The sequence below is a fragment of the Sus scrofa genome, chromosome 2 (genome assembly GCF_054392235.1).
Source record: "Sus scrofa isolate SSC_HxYL_T2T_F1_AM1 chromosome 2, Sscrofa_HxYL_maternal_Yorkshire_Landrace_v2.0, whole genome shotgun sequence".
Lineage (NCBI taxonomy): Eukaryota > Metazoa > Chordata > Mammalia > Artiodactyla > Suidae > Sus > Sus scrofa.
Window position 1 is genome coordinate 17,544,616 of NC_139384.1, and position 18,281 is coordinate 17,562,896.

The 18,281-nt window shown below is 38.2% G+C and overlaps 1 protein-coding gene across 1 annotated transcript; it reads right to left on the reverse strand.

The window, feature by feature from the left end:
• Window positions 1-13,436: 13,436 nt before the first annotated feature.
• On the reverse strand, window positions 13,437-14,451 carry LOC110259272 (olfactory receptor 4B1-like). The gene has a single exon (XM_021083059.2). The coding sequence runs from the start codon at window positions 14,449-14,451 to the stop codon at window positions 13,525-13,527; it is 927 nt and encodes a 308-aa protein (XP_020938718.2). The 3' UTR covers window positions 13,437-13,524.
• Window positions 14,452-18,281: the final 3,830 nt, after the last annotated feature.

Here is an 18,281-nt window from a genome sequence, read left to right on the forward strand (position 1 = left end):
TTAGATAAAAAAAAAAATAAGTAAATAAGGCCCAACTACATGCTGCCTACAGGAGACTCACTTCAGATTTAGAGATACATAGGAACTCAAAGTAAAGTGATAGAAAAGAAAGTATGTGCACATGGAAGCAAAGAGAAAGGAAGGGTAGCTATACTTATATCCAATATATAATAGATTTTAAGTCAAAAACAGTTATAAGAAACAAAAAGGTCATTATGTCATAAAGGAAATAATTCATCAAGAAGATATAACAATTGTAAATACATATGCAACATTTGAACAACAAAATATATTAGGCAAATACTAACATACCTGAAGGAAGAAACAAGCAATACTATAATACAGGGGGTTTCATACTTTTAGCCATAAATAGATTTACAAGACAGAAAATCAACAACAAAACTTTGGATGTGAACCATACATTAGACAAATGAAACTAAGACATTTATAGAACATGCTATCCAACTTAACATAATCATTATACATTTTTTCAAGCACACATGGCACATTCTCAAGGATAGAACATATGACAGGACACAAAACAAGTTTTAACAAATTCAAGACTGAAATAATATCAAGTATCTTTTCCAACCACAATGGTATATAACTAGAAATCAACAAAAAGAAAGATGGAAGATTTGCAAGCATATGCAAATTAAACAACATTCTCCTGAGCAACCAATGGGTCAGAGAAGAAATCAAAAGGGGACTCAAAAAAAATCTCAAAATAAATGAAATGGAAATGAAACATACCAAGACCTATGAGATGCTGCCAAATCTGTTCAGAGAGGGAAGTTTACAGTGATAAATGCATGTATTAAAACAGAAAGATCTCAAACAATCTAACTTTACACCTCAAAGAACTAGGAAAAAAAAAAACCCAAACCTAGAAGGAAGGAAATAACAAAGGTCAGAAGAGAAATAAATGAAACAGAAACCCCCCCAAAAAAAATAGGAAACATCAAGAAAACTAAGCCAGTTTTTCTAAAAAAGAAAGAAAATTAGCAATCCTTTAGTAAAACTAAAATTAAAAAAAGATAAGACACAAATAAAATCAGAAATGACAGAGACATTACAATTAATTCTACAGAAATACATAGGATTATAACAAACCACCATAACAATCATATGCCAACAAACTGAATAACCTAAAAAAATGAATCATTCATAGAAACAAGTATCATACCAATACTGACACATAAAAAATTTTTAAAACTAAACATACTAATGAAGAGCAAGATTTGAATCAGCCAAAAACCTCCCAACCCAGAAAAGCCCAGGACTAGATGGCTTCACTGGTGAACTCCACAAAACACTTTTTAAAAATTAATGCTAATCCTTCTGAAACTCTTCCAAAAAATAATAATAAAAATAAGAGGAGAAGAATTCCAAACTCATTTTTGAGGCCAGAATCACCCTGACACCAAAGCTAGATAAGGACAATAAGCAAAAGAAAACTATCGCCAATTTACTGGATGACTGTAGATACAAATATTCTTAACAAAATATTAGCAAACTGAGTTGACAAACACACTTAAAAAATGTATAACCGAGTGCAATTTATCCCTGGGATGTAAGGAAGAGTCAACATATGGAAATCAATCACTGTGATACAAACGTAAAGATATTTTTGTTTATGGACTGTTAATAGAATGAAAGGTAAAACTCATATGGTCATCTAAATAAATACAAAAAAACAGCATTGGACAAAATACAACATCCTTTCATGATCAACACACTGGATTTAGAAAGTACCTCAATATAATAAAGGCTGTATGCAACACACCCGCAGCTATCGTTATACTCAACAGTGAAAAGCTGAAATATTTTTCTCTAAGATCAGCAACAAAACAAGAGTACCCACTCTCATCATTTTATTCAACATAATCCTGAATGTCCTAGCAAGAACAATTAAGTAGGACAAATAAAGGTATCCAAATTGGAGAGGAAAAAGTAACATTGCTGTTATTTGCAAAAGAGGATCTTACATATGGAAAGTGCTAAAGACTCAACAGAAAACCTATTGGACTAAATCACTGAATTCAATAAAGTTGAAAAACATAAAATCAAGATACAGAAACTAGTTGCATTTCTATAAAATAATAGCAAAATATCTGAAAAAGAAAGAAAGAAGCCAATTCCATCACAATAGCACCAAAACAATAAAATATTGGAGTTTGCATTGTGGCTCAGTAGGTTAAGGACTCAACTGTTATCTCTGTGAGGATACAGATTCCAAACCTAGTCTCACTCAGTGGGATAAGGATCTGGCATTGCCACAAGCTGCAGTATAGGTTGCAGATGTAGCTCAGCTCTGATGTTGCCGTGCAGTGGCCTAGGCCTCAGCTGCAGCTCCGATTCAGCCCCTGGCCTGGGAACTTCCATATGCAGCAGGTGCAGCTGTAAAAAGAGAAAAATATATATATATATTGAGCAATGAACTTAACCAAGGAAGTGAAAGACCTGTAAAATGATAATTATAAGACATGGTAAAAAATTTAAAAGGCAAAAACAAATGTAAAGATATTTTTGTTTATGGATTTGAGAAATTAATTTTGTTAACATGTTTGTATTACCCAAAGCCATCTATAGATTCAACATAATCTCTATCAAAATTCCATTGGGGGAGTTCCCATTATGGCTCAGCAGAAACGAATCTGACTAGCTAGCATCCATGAGGATGAAGGTTCTATCTCTGGCCTCACTCAGTGGGTTAAGGATCCAGCAATGCCATGGGCTGTGGTGTAGTTCACAAATGCAGCTTGAATCTGGCATTGCTGTGGCTGTAGCATAGGCCAGCGACTATAGCTCCAATTTGACCCCTAGCCTGGGAAACCATATGCCATGGGTGCGGCCATAAAAAAAATATATATTATTTTTTAAATTCCATTGGCATTTTTTATACAAACAGAAAAAACAATTCTAAAATTTGGATAATACCACAAAAGACCCTGACTGACCAGAGCAATTCTGAGAAAGACAGACAAAGCCAGATGCATCCTCAGATTTCAAATGATACCACGAAGCTGTTGCAATTAAAACACTAAGGTATTGCTTGGCATAAAAGTAGATACTTAGACCAATGGAATGGAATGAAGAACCTGAAAATAAACACTCATATATATGGTCAACTAATGTTTGACAAGGAAGTCAAGAAGACTCCAGGAAAGAATATTCTCTTCACCAAATGGTCCTGGGAAAACAGGATAATTCCATGCAAAAAAAAAAAAAAAATGCAATTGGACCGCTCTCTTATGCCACTCAGAAATTAAATCAAAGACCTAAACATATGACCATGTTCCATAAAACTCACACAGGAAAACATAGGGGAGAAGCTCATTGACACTGGTCTTGGCAGTGAATTTTGGGATGTGACACTAAAAGCACAATCAACAAAAGCAGATATCAACAAGTGGGATTCCATCAAACTATAAAACCTCCATGCAGGAAAAGAAACAGTAAAGTGAAAAGACAACCTATAGCATGTGGGAAATGTTTGCAAACCATATATCAGATAAAAGGTTAATATCTGAAATATGTAATGAGCTCATGCAACTTAATCACAAAATAAGCAATCCAATTTTAAAATGGGAAGAGGATCTAAAAAGGAAACAGAATATCAAAAAGATATCTGCACTCCCATGTTTATTGCAGAATTATTCACAGTAGCCAAGATATGGAAACAAGTGTCTGTCAGTGGATGAATGCATAAAGGGCATATTATATTGCAATTAATATATAATTAAGTATATACACAACTGAATATTATTCAGGTGTGAGAAAGAAGGAAATCCTGCCATTTGTGACAACAAGAATGCCTTGAGGACATTATGTTGTGATAAATACTATATGATATCATTCTGCATGAAATATAAAAAAGCCAAAAAGAGAAAAGAGAAAGTAGAATGGCAGCTACCAGGAGCTTGGTGGGAGGAAGAGGGGAGAAAACAGAGAGACGGTCATTTAAGGGTACAAACTTGCAACATGTAGATAAATAAGTCTGGAAGTTCTAATGCACAGCATAGTAATTATACTAAAAAATACTGGAATTCCCTGGTGGCTTGGTGGTTAGGGCTTTGGTGTTGTCACAGCTGTGGCTTGGGTTCAGTACCAGGCCCAGGAACTTCCGTATGCTGCAAGAACAGCCAAAAAATTAAAACTAACTAACTACCTAAATAAATAAAACTGTATTATATACTTTCAAGTTGCTTATAGACCAGATTTCAATTGTTCTCATCACAAGACATAAATGATAATTACGTGATGGGATGGGTTAGCTGACACCACAGTACATATATTGCAACACATAAATGTGTGCTAAAGCAGCAGTTGTACACTTTAAACTTACACAATGTTATATGACAATTATACATCAATATAAATAAGTACATAGAAATAATTTTAAAAGAATATTAATTGGGGGGTTTGCCCTTCAGGTATTGATTTGTTAAGTGACAATAAAGAAGTTTGATACTGACTCAGGAGTAATAGATAGTTATATAAATCTCAGAAATTAACATAGATAAATATGGGAATTTGTCATATGAAAGTCGAAGTAAGGGACCTTATTCAAAAGATGATTTTTAAGACAGTTTGCCTTTTAAAAAAATTTAAAAGATGCCCAGTTAGTTACATCAAAATAAATTCTAAATTAAAGATTTAGAACTAAAAATTAAAATCATCAAAAGAACTAAGAGCAGAGGTGGTAAATATGACTATAATGTGGAAACAGGCATTCGCAAGTCTGACATAAATGTTAGAATTTTTTACTACACAAAAAATGAAAACTTTTAAACAACAACAAAAGAGCATAAACAAAGTCGTTAAGCAAATGACACAATGGGGGAAATACTTTAAATATGTATGAAAAGGCTTACCACCCAAAATAAAAATGATCTAAATCTGTAAGAAACACACAAGTATCCCAATCAAAAATGGACAAAGGATATACACTGGTGATTCATAAAAGAATAAGTAAAAAGATCAAGATTCATATGGAAGGACTTAAGTCTCGCTAATGTCAAATAAATCATAAGGAAGATGATTTTTAACTCTAAGTAAAAGCTTGGTACTTGGAGAGCTGATGCCTGTGAGAGAAAATAAACAGTCTATATTCAGCTGTAGAACTGGAGATCAGTACAACCACTCTGGAGAGCAAAGCAATGGTGTGTATCAAATACATACACCTTCCAACCTCCAATAAACACTCCAAGAAGACATGGTTAAGTATTAACAGTCTTAGAGATTGGGCCACATTGGAGCCAGTGCAGACTAGCTCTATCCTTTTACACACGTCTCTCAACTCCATGCGCAGTGATTTCACATTGATAGCTTAAAACCAACTCTAATGATAAGATTTGCACACTGGAAATTAGCCGATGTTACAAATCTGGACTTTTTATTTCCAGAGAGCCAGTTGTTAAGGTTTCATTAGCACATTCCCGGTTAAGAGGCTAAGGGATTGCTTTTCTTCTACACTCTTGACACGTCCTCCACATGTGAGAAGCTACAGCATCTTAACACTCCTGGCACCGCCTTGCCACAGGGGAAGCTGACTGCTTTTGGAAGGAGAGATTGGGAATGCAGAGATGGACCATGCCTCTCCCCTTTTTCTTGGAATGAGATGCTGCAGGACTTTCTATGCTGTCCTGGGGCCACATCTGCCACCCTGGGTAGAGACAGGTTACTCAGTGGAGTAGGTTCTATGTCACCATAGGTGTGAAGCTTTGCCTAACTCTGAACTTCAGTTTTAAAAAGTCTGCTTGAAGCAGACTACACACCACAATCTCCATTACCATCTTTTTCCAGTAACAAAGGTCATATTTTCTACTTTCCAAATGCCTTATTCCTTCAGCTTATTTATGAATTAATTCACCATTCTTATAGGAAGAGAAATATTAAGCTTCTTTAAATGCCTAAATGGCATCTTTCACAATGGGTTTATAAGGGGGAAAAAATTCTCTATACCAACTTTAGACATCCATCAAAGCTATGGTAAGATTATCTGTCTGCCTGAATGGGAATCAGAGCAATATAATTTTGGGGGAACAGAATCAAAAGAAAATGGCCCTGTGCAAGAAGAAAAGAGTTCTGCTAATCTTGAAAGAAACCATCTCCCCAGGACCTAAAATTTTCCAGAATGATAGATGCAATTACCATGGCCAAGTTTTTTTGTTTGTTTGTTTGTTTTGCTTAAAATAAGACAAATTTATTATCTTACAGTTTTTAAGGTCAGAATTTTAAAATGGGTTGTGTTCCCTCTGGATGCTCTAGTGGAGAATGTTTCCATACCTTTTCCAGCTTCTAGAGGCTGCCTGCATCCCTTAGCCCATCACCTCACATCACTCTGATCTCTGATTCTATAATCACACCTTTGACTCTTCTGCCTCTCTCTTTCCCTTATAAGGAAGGACTTTGTAATTACATAGAGCCTACCCAGCCAATAATGCCCCTATCTCAACATCCTTAACTTTAACGACACTTCCTAAATGCTTTTTCATGTCCAAGATTTTTATACATGCTCTATACACACTAATTTATTCAAATCTCACAAAAGATCTGTGATGTGGGCATTTATTACCACCTTTTTTTATACACTTGACAGAGAAGTTCAAATAAGTGAATTACTGGGCCTAGGGTAACACAACAGTGGAGCCAGGATATTCAATCCAAGCATCTTTACCACAGACCCTATGCTCTTTCATCGCCACCCTATACAATTCATAGGAACATAACACATAGGTGAAGGGTAAAGTTAAATACACTCTTTTGTAAAAACTCCAGGGGTTATCTATTTGCCTACACAAACATATATGTCTAATCTGAACATGAACTCAATTTGTTTTTCATATATTCTTGAAATTTAGGAAAGTACTCTAGGCTCAATCTGAGAAATCTCTCAGAGATATATGGGAATCACGTAGAGTTCAGTTTTCCAGGACTTTTTCAAAGAGGAAAAATAACTGATAACCTTACTTTTTTTTTTTTTTTTTTTTTTGGTCCTTTTTAGGGCCATACCTATAGCATATGGAAGTTCCCAGGTTAGGTGTCCAGTTGAAGCCAGAGCTGCCAGCCTACACCACAGCCACAGCAAGCAAAAAGTCTACTACAGAAAAGCAAATAGCTCCCAGCACAGACACTGGAAGGGGAGAGAAGAGTCCCCCTGCCTTCTATTGTTCTATGGTGGCTTTTATCTCTTTAAAACAGGGGCACCAACCTGGGGTCCTGCTATCAGTTCTTCTTTAGAGTTAGGGTATGTTCCATAAGTTTTATGCTCCTTTTATTCTTCTTTCCCCTAGACTTAGAGTCGCCACGCTTTACGTTTTTTGGGTTTTTGTTTTTTGTTTGTTTGTTTGTTTTTTGCTCATAGTCAAATGTATAGGTCAGGGGTTAATGCCCACCTTGATGTAAAACAAATGTACTTTCAATAGTTAATCTTCCAACAGGCAAGGCCTGTTTGTCTTGATTAGTTTTTACAAATATTATGCCATGGACATTAATCAGGGAATATATTGAAACTCATGTTCCTACACTAACTACCTGAATTATTACTCTGCCTCACTATCACCTACCTTCAGGTCAGAAATTCTGGTGTGGTTTGTTCTGCCACAGGGAACAGAGAATTGGATCAGATGGATCTCAGTATCCTCAATGCCCCCAGTTCAGCGTGAAGTTGGCCACTCTGCTGGAGTCGATCATTACTCAAGGCGATGATCTGGTTTGGGGAAAATGGGATGGGATGGAGCAGTGAATTCCTCTCTGGGCATCCTGGTCCCTGACAAGCAAGGAGTTTGCCTAGTACTATCCACTCACCTGATTTTTCACTGAAGTCCTCCAGTGAGCAACATCCAGGACAAAATAAGCTAAGTCACTCTGAGAATGGTGTTGAAAATAATTTAGAGCATTTTACTCTAACCCTCTCCATTATATTTTATGAGAAGAACTGAAAGAGGTTAATTGTCTTCCCAAAGCCACACCTAGTAACTTGCTAGAACTCAGAAATCTTTCCTCTTTTAACAACACTAGACTGTCTTCTGATGATAACTGGTGGTAGCTACTCTACTTGATAATCAGATCTTCTTGCCAACAAAAAAATCACCAATGTGTTGGGTGTTTTTAGATAATAAAAGTCATTATAATTACAAAAAAAGTTTTAAAAGAAGAAAAGAAAGTTCAAGAGATGTGGCTCCATTTTGATCTTTGGATTTGTAATACCTAAAAAATAAACTCTCAGCAAGAAGCAACACCAGAGATTTTTAAGAGCCTACTTTTCATGTAGAAAACCTACCCATCCACTAAAATGCTTAGATCCTTTCAACTACTGAAAATAAATTAAGCCACACATATAATCAAGGGAACAATTTCCCCAAGGGAATTTCCTTTCTCTATGGTGAACTTTGCCAAATAAACTATGACTTGGGGAAAGTTTACAAATCAGTTTCAATTAGTGTAGTGAGGTTTCTAAAAAGGTTTTTGCATCCAACAATGAGACAGTAAGAGGAGAAATGTGAAGGGAAAAAATAAAGGAAACTTTTTCTGGACTGGGCTACTGAGAATATAAAGAAGAAAAAGAACTAGACAGGGAACCAGGACACCTAGGCACTAGCTCTGGTTTAGTAATTAACTAATTTAAACCATGTCATTTTTACCTCTCCCCTTCTCACTCTCCCTGTTCCCACTTCCATAGCAATGACCAAGTTGGGCTAAACTATTTCCATTGTACTTTCCAATTCATGGATTCATGTTATTTCATGGATTTAGGTATAACTCACTTGGTCTCCCTGTGTCTCAGTCTCTCCATTGAAAATTATAGTGGTAATAATAATAATAATAGGATATAATAAGAATTTCCTTAGAAAGAGATGTCATCAAACCGTCAACTGAAAAGAAAACACACAACATGAGAGCTGTGAGTTTCAGTTTTTTTGGAGGATTTACTGAGATCTGTAGCCTGAAAGACAACCTCTCAGATGGCGCTAAGGAACTGCTCCAAAGATGTAGGATGTAGACGTAGATGTAGGATGAAGATGTAGGATGAAGACGTCAGTATATATGTGATTTTGGAGAAGGGCTACATGCAATCAAGCAGACATCTGGGTAGAAGGTACCTGTTAGTCACAAGGCACAGGTTAATAATTTAGTGCTGGGAAGTTGAAAGAAATTAGGTTCATCAATTTTTCTCTCCTGAAAATATCTAACCAGCGGGAATGCTGTTCTGCCAGTTTCCCAGAGCACAGGGTGCTTTATTCCTGATCTCCAACCTGAACTCTTTTCAGGGTGTGTTGAAGGTCCACAACTGCTATGGCTCAGGACTCAATCCTCCTGAAGCAGGATAGTGAGCCACATTCTTTAATTGGCACATCCAGCCATTCATTTATCCATTTATTCACCAAATCAGATTGAATGCTATTATGTGCCAGGCACTGTTCTAGGTGCTGAGGATTTGACAGAGAACAAACAAAATCCTTAGACTCACGGAGGTTACACCTTCATAAACCCACCAGGAAATATGGACATGGTCACATATAATTAACAAATAACACTTGATATGTAATCAGATAGCAGTAAGTCCTACGAAGAAAGATAAAACAGGTTAGCAGTGATAGTCAATGCCACTACGTATTACTTTATCAAAGATAGTAAGGAAAGGCCATCTCTTGCCAACATCTGTGTGCGGTCTTGAGAACAAGGGGAGGAGAGAAGGAAATATAAGGAAAGCAGTTAGATGACCACCACCATAAAATCCAGTCAAGAGATGAGTTCCCAAATAAAAAGACACAAACATTTATATGGAACCACAAAAGACCCAGAATCACCAAAGCAATCCTGAGAAACAAAAACCAAGCAGGAGGCATAACTCTCCCAGACTTCAAGAAATACTACAAAGCCACAGTCATCAAAACAGTGTGGTACTGGTATCAAAAGAGACAGACAGACCAATGGAACAGAATAGAGAATCCGGAAATAAACCCTGACACCTATGGTCAATTCATCTTTGACAAGGGAGGCAAAAACATAAAATGGGAGAAAGAAAGTCTATTCAGCAAGCATTGCTGGGAAACCTGGACAGCAACATGCAAAGCAATGAAACTAGAACACACCCTCACACCATGCACAAAAATAAACTCCAAATGGCTGAAAGACTTCAATATACGACAGGACACCATCAAACTCCTAGAAGAAAACATAGGCAAAACACTCTCTGACATCAACATCATGAATATTTTCTCAGGTCAGTCTCCCAAAGCAATTGAAATTAGAGCAAAAATAAACCCATGGGACCTCATCAAACTGAAAAGCTTTTGCACAGCAAAGGAAACCAAAAAGAAAACAAAAAGACAACTTACAGAATGGGAGAAAATAGTTTCAAATGATGCAACTGACAAGGGCTTAACCTCTAGAATATATAAGCAACTTATACAACTCAACAGCAAAAAAACCAATCAATCAATGGAAAAATGGGCAAAAGACCTGAATAGACATTTCTCCAAAGAAGATATACAGATGGCCAACAAACACATGAAAAAATGCTCAACATCGCTGATTATAAGAGAAATGCAAATCAAAACTACCATGAGATACCACCTCACACCAGTCAGAATGGCCATCATTAATAAATCCACAAATAACAAGTGCTGGAGGGGCTGTGGAGAAAAGGGAACCCTCCTGCACTGCTGGTGGGAATGTAAACTGGTACAGCCACTATGGAGAACAGTTTGGAGATACCTTAGAAATCTATCCATAGAACTTCCATATGACCCTGCAATCCCACTCTTGGGCATCTATCCGGACAAAGCTCTACTTAAAAGAGACACGTGCACCCGCATGTTCATTGCAGCACTATTCACAATAGCCAGGACATGGAAACAACCCAAATGTCCATCGGCAGAGGATTGGATTCGGAAGAGGTGGTATATATACACAATGGAATACTACTGAGCCATAAAAAAGGATGACATCATGCCACTTGCAGCAACATGGATGGAACTAGAGAATCTCATCCTGAGTGAAATGAGCCAGAAAGACAAAGGCAAATACCATATGATATCACTTATAACTGGAATCTAATATCCAGCACAAATGAACATCTCCTCAGAAAAGAAAATCATGGACTTGGAGAAGAGACTTGTGGTTGCCTGATGGGAGGGGGAGGGAGTGGGAGGGATCAGGAGCTTGGGCTTATCAGACACAACCTAGAATAGATCTATAAGGAGATCCTGCTGAATAGCATTAAGAACTATGTCTAGATACTCATGTCACAACAGAAGAAAGGGTGGGGGAAAACACTGTAACTGCAATGTATACATCTAAGGATAACCTGACCCCCTTGCTGTACAGTGGGAAAATAAAAATAAAAAAAAAAGACAGCCCCTCCCTCCCTCATATAAGGATATAACATCTAGAGCTTTTGTAGACATCATAAGGCCATAGGAGAAGAGTCAAAAGAATTGAAGAGGCACCAACCAGGTGTTCTGGCATCACAGAACCAACAAAACAACCCTGGAAACACTGATCTCCATATTTATTGTTGAATAAGCAACCACTGTTATTATGACTTAAAGCAGGGGTTGGCAAACATTTTCTGCCAAGAGTTACATTCTTCTTGGCTGTACCCTTGGCATGTGGAAGTTTCTGGGCCAGGGATCAAACCCATGCCACAGCAGCTACCCAAGCTGCTGCAAAGACAATGCCAGACCCTTAACTCACTGTGCTACAAGAGAACACCTAAAGGTTACATATCAAAGAGTTAAGTTTTGCAGACTATACAGTCTGTAGCAATTACTCTACGTTGCCACTGAAGTACAAAAGCAACCACAGATAACCCATAAAATAATGGACATGGAGATAGTCAAATGCAGCTTTATTTATGGACACCAAATTTGGATTTCATATAACTTTCATGTGTCACAAATTGTTATTCTTCTTTTACTTTTTAAACCATTTAAAAATGTGCAAATCACTCTGAACTCATAGTCATTACATAAAAAGGCACTAGGTTAGGACATGGCTACGTCATACTTCAGTGCCCAGATAACTAATGTCTAGGAATGGAAATGAGGCAGAATATTAACCCAGGTAGTCAATGTAGGGATATGGGCTTCGATGCATCCTTTGATATGGCCATTGATTAACATTTGTGGCTTAAGGGCTCCAGGGAGTAACATCCCCACAGGCCTTCTTTACTATGGGAAGTGCACCTATACCCAGATGGACATTAATCCCTAATCCCCTGTGACTCAGTTTATGGGAAGAAAAGGGCAAAGAAACATGAGACTTACAGGACGTTTCCACCCCTAAGACCTTATTGGACAAGGACTGATATAGGTAATTGAGCAAGGCCAATGGGAGAAAACCACATCTTCCCAGACCCCACATTGGTTCCCCCCCATCTTTAAGGAATAAAAACTCCTATAGGACTATAGAGAAAGGGGGCTCTTCTCCACCCTACCAGAAGCCCTAGGAGATATTTGCTTTCCTTTAATAAAGACTTTGCTTGCTTGCTGCCTGTGTGTTCGTGGAGTTCCCTCTTTGTCTGCCGTGAACAAGAGCCGAGATTCCAGTATCATCTTTCTGGTATCAGAAGCATCTTATAAAACTATTCAGGTGTTCCCCTTGTGGCACAGCAGAAACAAATCCAACTAGTATCCATGAAGATGTGGGTTTGATACTTGGTCTCACTCAGTGGGTCAGTAATCCAACATTACCATGAGCTGTGGTGTAGGGCACAGGTGTGGCTTGGATCCCACATTGTTGTGGCTGTAGCGTAGGCCAGCAGCTGCAGCTCTGATTTCACCCCTAGCCTGGGAACTTGCATATGCCAAGGGTGGAGCCATAAATAAATAAATACATAAATAAACAAAAAAACTATTCAGACTAATACTTAAATAAATACATAAATAAACAAACAAAACTATTCAGACTAATACTTAATGGTTATATTTATTGCATTTCACCTCCCAGTTATTTCCATTATAACCATATCCCTTAATTCCATGAAATAAAGCTGCTACTGCAGAATTTGAGATTTTCAGCCATATTAATGCTATAGGGGAGCAAAGGGAAGTTGAAAAGTCTTTTGGGAACTCCAACAAGATCAAATTGATGAGGGAGAACAAAGCAAAACATAATCTTCTGTCTCCAAGTACCATTATCTTTCCATATACTGCAGCGTGCTAACACCAAGAAATTAAGTGAATGAACCAAAGGTTGCATAGGTACAAGGTGATAGAGTGGAGATTACAGTCAAGTGATTCTTTCCTTAAGTCTATGGATGTCACATGACAGGCTACTGAAACAAAGGAGAAGTGAAGCTCAAATTTTAACATTCTCCAAAATACAGCTAGCTACGTGTGTATGTATGGCTGTGACTGATACCATGGAATATAAGAGGGTCATCTAAAATACAACAGAAAGCAGGAATGTTAACTTTTGCTCAAGTCCTTTCAGTTGACCAAAATCAGAATGCATATTTTATCAACTTGTTCTTTCTAATTTTTTCCATGTTTTCTATTTTTATCCTACCCCTTATTTCACTTTCCTGCCCCACAACCTCCTCATGGCAATTTTCACCTCTGCATTTCTGAGGGTGTAGATGATGGGGTTCATCATGGGGGTGACCACCGAGTAGAACATGGCCACCTGTTTGTCCTCGGTGAAGGTGGAGGGGGGCCGCATGTAGAGGAAGATGGCAGGTCCAAAGAACAACACGACCACCGTGATGTGAGAGGCACAGGTGGAGAGGGCTTTGCGCCTTCCCTCTGCAGAATGGTTCCTCAAGTTGACCAGGATGACGATATAGGAGGACACCAAGATGAGGAAGGAAAGGAAAGAGATTAATCCACTGTTGGCCAACACAACAAGCCCCTCCACAGAGGTGTCAGTGCAGGCGAGCTTGAATAAGGGGTGGAGGTCACAGAAGTAGTGGTCAATCACATTGGGACCGCAGAAGGGCAATCGGACTGTGACAATAATCTGAATCATGGAGTGAATTATGCCCCCCAGCCAGCAACCAGCCACCAGACGGTGACACACAGCCCGGCTCATGATGACTGTGTAGTGAAGGGGTTTGCAGATGGCCACATAGCGGTCATAGGCCATTACTGTGAGCAAGAAGATCTCAGTAACGCCAAAGAAGTGAAAGAAGAATATCTGAGCCACACAGCCCTCCAGGGAGATAGTTTTAACCTTGGAAAGCAAGTCTGCGATGAACTTGGGAGCGACAGTAGAGGAGTAGCTGATCTCCACCAGGGACAGGTAACTCAGGAAGAAGTACATGGGGGAATGCAGACTCTGACTGACTTTGACCGTCAGAACAATGAGGCCATTGCCCACCACTGTGGCCAGGTACACAGGAAGAAACACTGCAAAGCACACCCTCTGCACCTCTGGATCCTGGAAAAGACCAGTGAAAATCAACTTGGTCACATTATTTGTAGTTGCCATGGAATCCATTCAGGTGTGCTTGACAGGAGGTAATAAGAAACCTGCAATAAAACACTGACTGTAACTAATTCACTTCATATATAGCATGTTAGACAGTGTGAACAACTTCATAATATACTAATCATGATATCATTCACTTAGCCAATATGAATTCATTCAGCATTAAATATTAGCAATCTAACAACCATGTCTATATTAGAAAATTAAGGCTCAGAGAATTGTTTACTTACCTAGGATCACATCTGAAAGTGAAAGACAAACACCATATGATACCACTAATATGTGCACTCTAAAATATCGCACAAATGAGCCTATACACAAAACAGAAACAGACACACAGACAGGAAGGACAGACTTGTGTTTGTCAAGGGGCGCCAGAAGTTGGATGGACTGGGAGTTTGGGATTAGTAGATGCAAACTATTGCATTTAGAATGGATAAGCAATGAGGTTCTGCTACGTAGCCGAGGAAACTACATCCAGTCTCTTGGAATAGACCATGATGGGAGATAATGTAAGAAAAAAAAATGCACGTATGTATGACTGGGTCACTTTGTTGTACAGCAAAATTTGGCATAACATTGTAAATCAACTATACTTCAATTTAAAAAAGAAGAAAAAATGCTATACCAACCTAAATACCCATCAAAGGTGGAGTAGGATTATCCATCTGCCTGAATGAGAATCAAGAGTAATATAATTTCTTGGAAATAAAGTAAAAAGAATAGGAATTGCCCTTTTCATGAAAAAAGTGGGTTCTGCCATTCAACAAAACAAAGAAACCATCTACCCAAGAGCTAAAGTTCCAGAAAGGTAGGTACGGCAGAGAAATTCCACTGATATCCATGCCAAACACAAGCAATATTGCTAAATGCATCATAGCGTGGGGTGCTTTTCAGAAGAGGCAGTGATGTTGGCAGCAGTCACCCAAAATCATTGAAAATATCTGGCACCATCTCCCACCTTGGAAAATCAAGTAGCTAAATGGTTAAAAGATAAGATGGTGAGACGCAAGAATCACCTATTACTACATCCTCCCTCAGATACCCAAGGAAAAGATTTGGACAGAGATTAGGGTTGAAGCTATAGAATAACAAAAAACCTGCAGGCAAACATGATTTTTTTTCTTTTCTTTTTTCTTTTTTTTTTTTTTTTTTTTTTTTTTTTGCTTTTTAGGGCCATACCCGTGGCCTATGGAGGTTCCCAGGCTAGGGGTCAAGTCAGAGCTACAACTGCCGGCCTGCACCACAGCCACAGCAATGCAGGATCCAAGCCGCATCTGCAACCTACACCCCAGCTCACTACAAAGCCAGATCCTTAACCCATTGAATGAGGCCAGGGATCGAACCCACAACCTTATGGTTCCTAGTCAGATTCATTTCCACTGTGCCACGACGGGCACTCCCTGAAAGAACTTTAAAGACACCATCAGCCTCCAAGATGCCCAGGTTCCTAGCTGTGATGTTATATTTGATCCCCACCGCCCTTTCATTCCCATACCCAGCCATCACCATTAAGCTTATCTTTAAACACCTCTCCTGAGTGCTATCTTTTCTCCAGTCTTCCTGATACCCCCTTCTTACCTGCAGTCACCTGATGCCTAAATTACCAAAACCTCTCAGCCTCCAGATGAGGTTTCCTAGACCCTCTTTCTTCAGATCCTCCACTGCTTGAGAATAAATGGGGAAAGCCTAAACTCCCCTGATTTGCTTTTAAAGGCTTTCACAGACTGAGCCACCTCAGCTATCACCTTCTTACCCCTTAAATCTCAACTCAGCTTTGTTCACCTCAGGGTTCTCTCTCCCTCCCACAAAACCCCTCCTGGTCATTCCTACCACAGAGCTTCCTTTCACCAGAAATACTTCTCTTTTTCTCTTCCAATTCTACTCTCCTTCCAACCCAACCCTTTTTATTCAATGAAGCTTACATTTAATATTCCTACCATCTGTGTCTTCTCTGAGCATTTAAAATACTTTGGTGATTGTTCTTAAATGTAAATCTCATCATGTTACTTCTCTACCTAAAAATCTAGCAACACCTCCCCATTGCCCACAACATAAAATATAATATTCTCATTATGGATTCCAGGTCCTTCTTGAACTGGCTGCTGCCTATCTTTGCACACTTTTTTTTTCATTACCCTAATGAAAATTACATAGCTATTTCTTAACATAAAGTTCCTTTCTTTCATCTTTGTATTTAGTATTCCTTCTTTAGAAATGACAATGAAGAACCTCGCAACTATAGAAATAATATATTATCTCCTTTGTACTCCTACAGTACTTTATCACACTTCTTTTAGTGTGATGAACAGATCATTTTATCACTGGAGCTTCTGGGTCTATACAGACAATCATATACATCCAAAAATTATCTGCTTAATATTTTTTTAATAATGATTTTTATTTTTCCATTATATTTGGTTTACAGTGTTGTCAATTTTCTACTGTACAGCAAAGTGACCCAGTCACACATCCATATATACATTCTTTTTCTCATGTTATCCTCCATCATGCTCCATCATAAGTGACTAAACACAGTTCCCAGTGCTATACAGCAGGATCTCATTCCTTATCCATTCCAAAGGCAATTGTTTGCATCTATTAACCCCAAGTTCCCAATCCGCGCCCACCCCCCCCCTTGACAACCACAAGTCTATTCTCCAAGTCCATGAGTTTCTTTTCTGTGGAAAAGTTTATTTGTGCTGTATATTAGATTCCAGATATAGGTGATATTATATGGTATATGCCTTTCTCTTTCTGACTTACTTCACTTAGTATGACACTCTCTAGTTCTACCCATGTTGCTGCAAATAGCATTGTTTTGTTCTTTTTTATGGCTGAATAGGATTCATTGTGTATATATACCACATCTTCCTAATCCATTCATCTGTCAATGACATTTAGGTTGTTTCCATGTCTTGGCTATTGTGAATAGTGCTGCAATGAGCATAGTGGTGCATGTGTCTTTTTCAAGGAAAGTTTTGTCCAGATATATGCCCAAGAATGGGATTGCCAGGTCATATGGTAGTTCTATATTTAGTTTTCTGTGGTACTTCCATACTGTTTTCCCTAGTGGTTGTGCCAATTGACATTCCCACCAACAGTGTAGGAGGGTTCCCTTTTCTCCACACCCTCTCCAGCATTTGTAATTTGTGGACTTATTAATGATGGCCATTATGACAGGTGTGAGGTGGTACCTCATGGTAGTGATTTGCATTTCTCTAATAATCACTTATGTCGAGCATTTTTTCATGTGCTTGTTGGCCATCTGTATTATCTTCTTTGGAAAAATGTCTATTCAGATCTTTTGCCTCTTTTTCAATTGGGTTGTTGGTTTTTTCACTGTTGGGATATATAAGATGTATATCTTAGAGATTAAACCTTTGTCAGTTGCACCATTTGAAACCCTTTTCTCCCATTGCATAGGTTGTCTTTTTGGTTTTTTTGGTTTTTGGGTTTTGGGTTTTGTTTTTTTTTTTTTATGGTTTCCTTTGCTGTGCAAAAGTCTGTGATTTTGATTAGGTCCCTTTGGTGTATTTTTGCTTTTATTTCTGCTGCCTTGGGAGACTGACCTAAGAAAACATTTGTAAGGTTGATGTCAGAGAATGTTTTGTATATGATCTATTCTAGGCATTTGATAGTGTCTTGTTTTACATTTAAGTCTTTAAGCCAGTTTGAGTTTATTTTTGTGCATTGAGTGAGAGTGTGTTCCAGTTTCATTGATTTACGTGCGGCTATCCTGTTTTACTAGCACCAGTTGCTGAAAAGACTGCCTTTTCCCATTTAATATTCTTGCCTCCTTTGTTGGAGATTAATTAACCATAGGTGTCTGGGTTTAT

Bases quoted from the DNA above. Each gene is read 5' to 3' on its own strand.
- LOC110259272 (XM_021083059.2), bottom strand. From the start codon at position 14,451: ATGGATTCCATGGCAACTACAAATAATGTGACCAAGTTGATTTTCACT.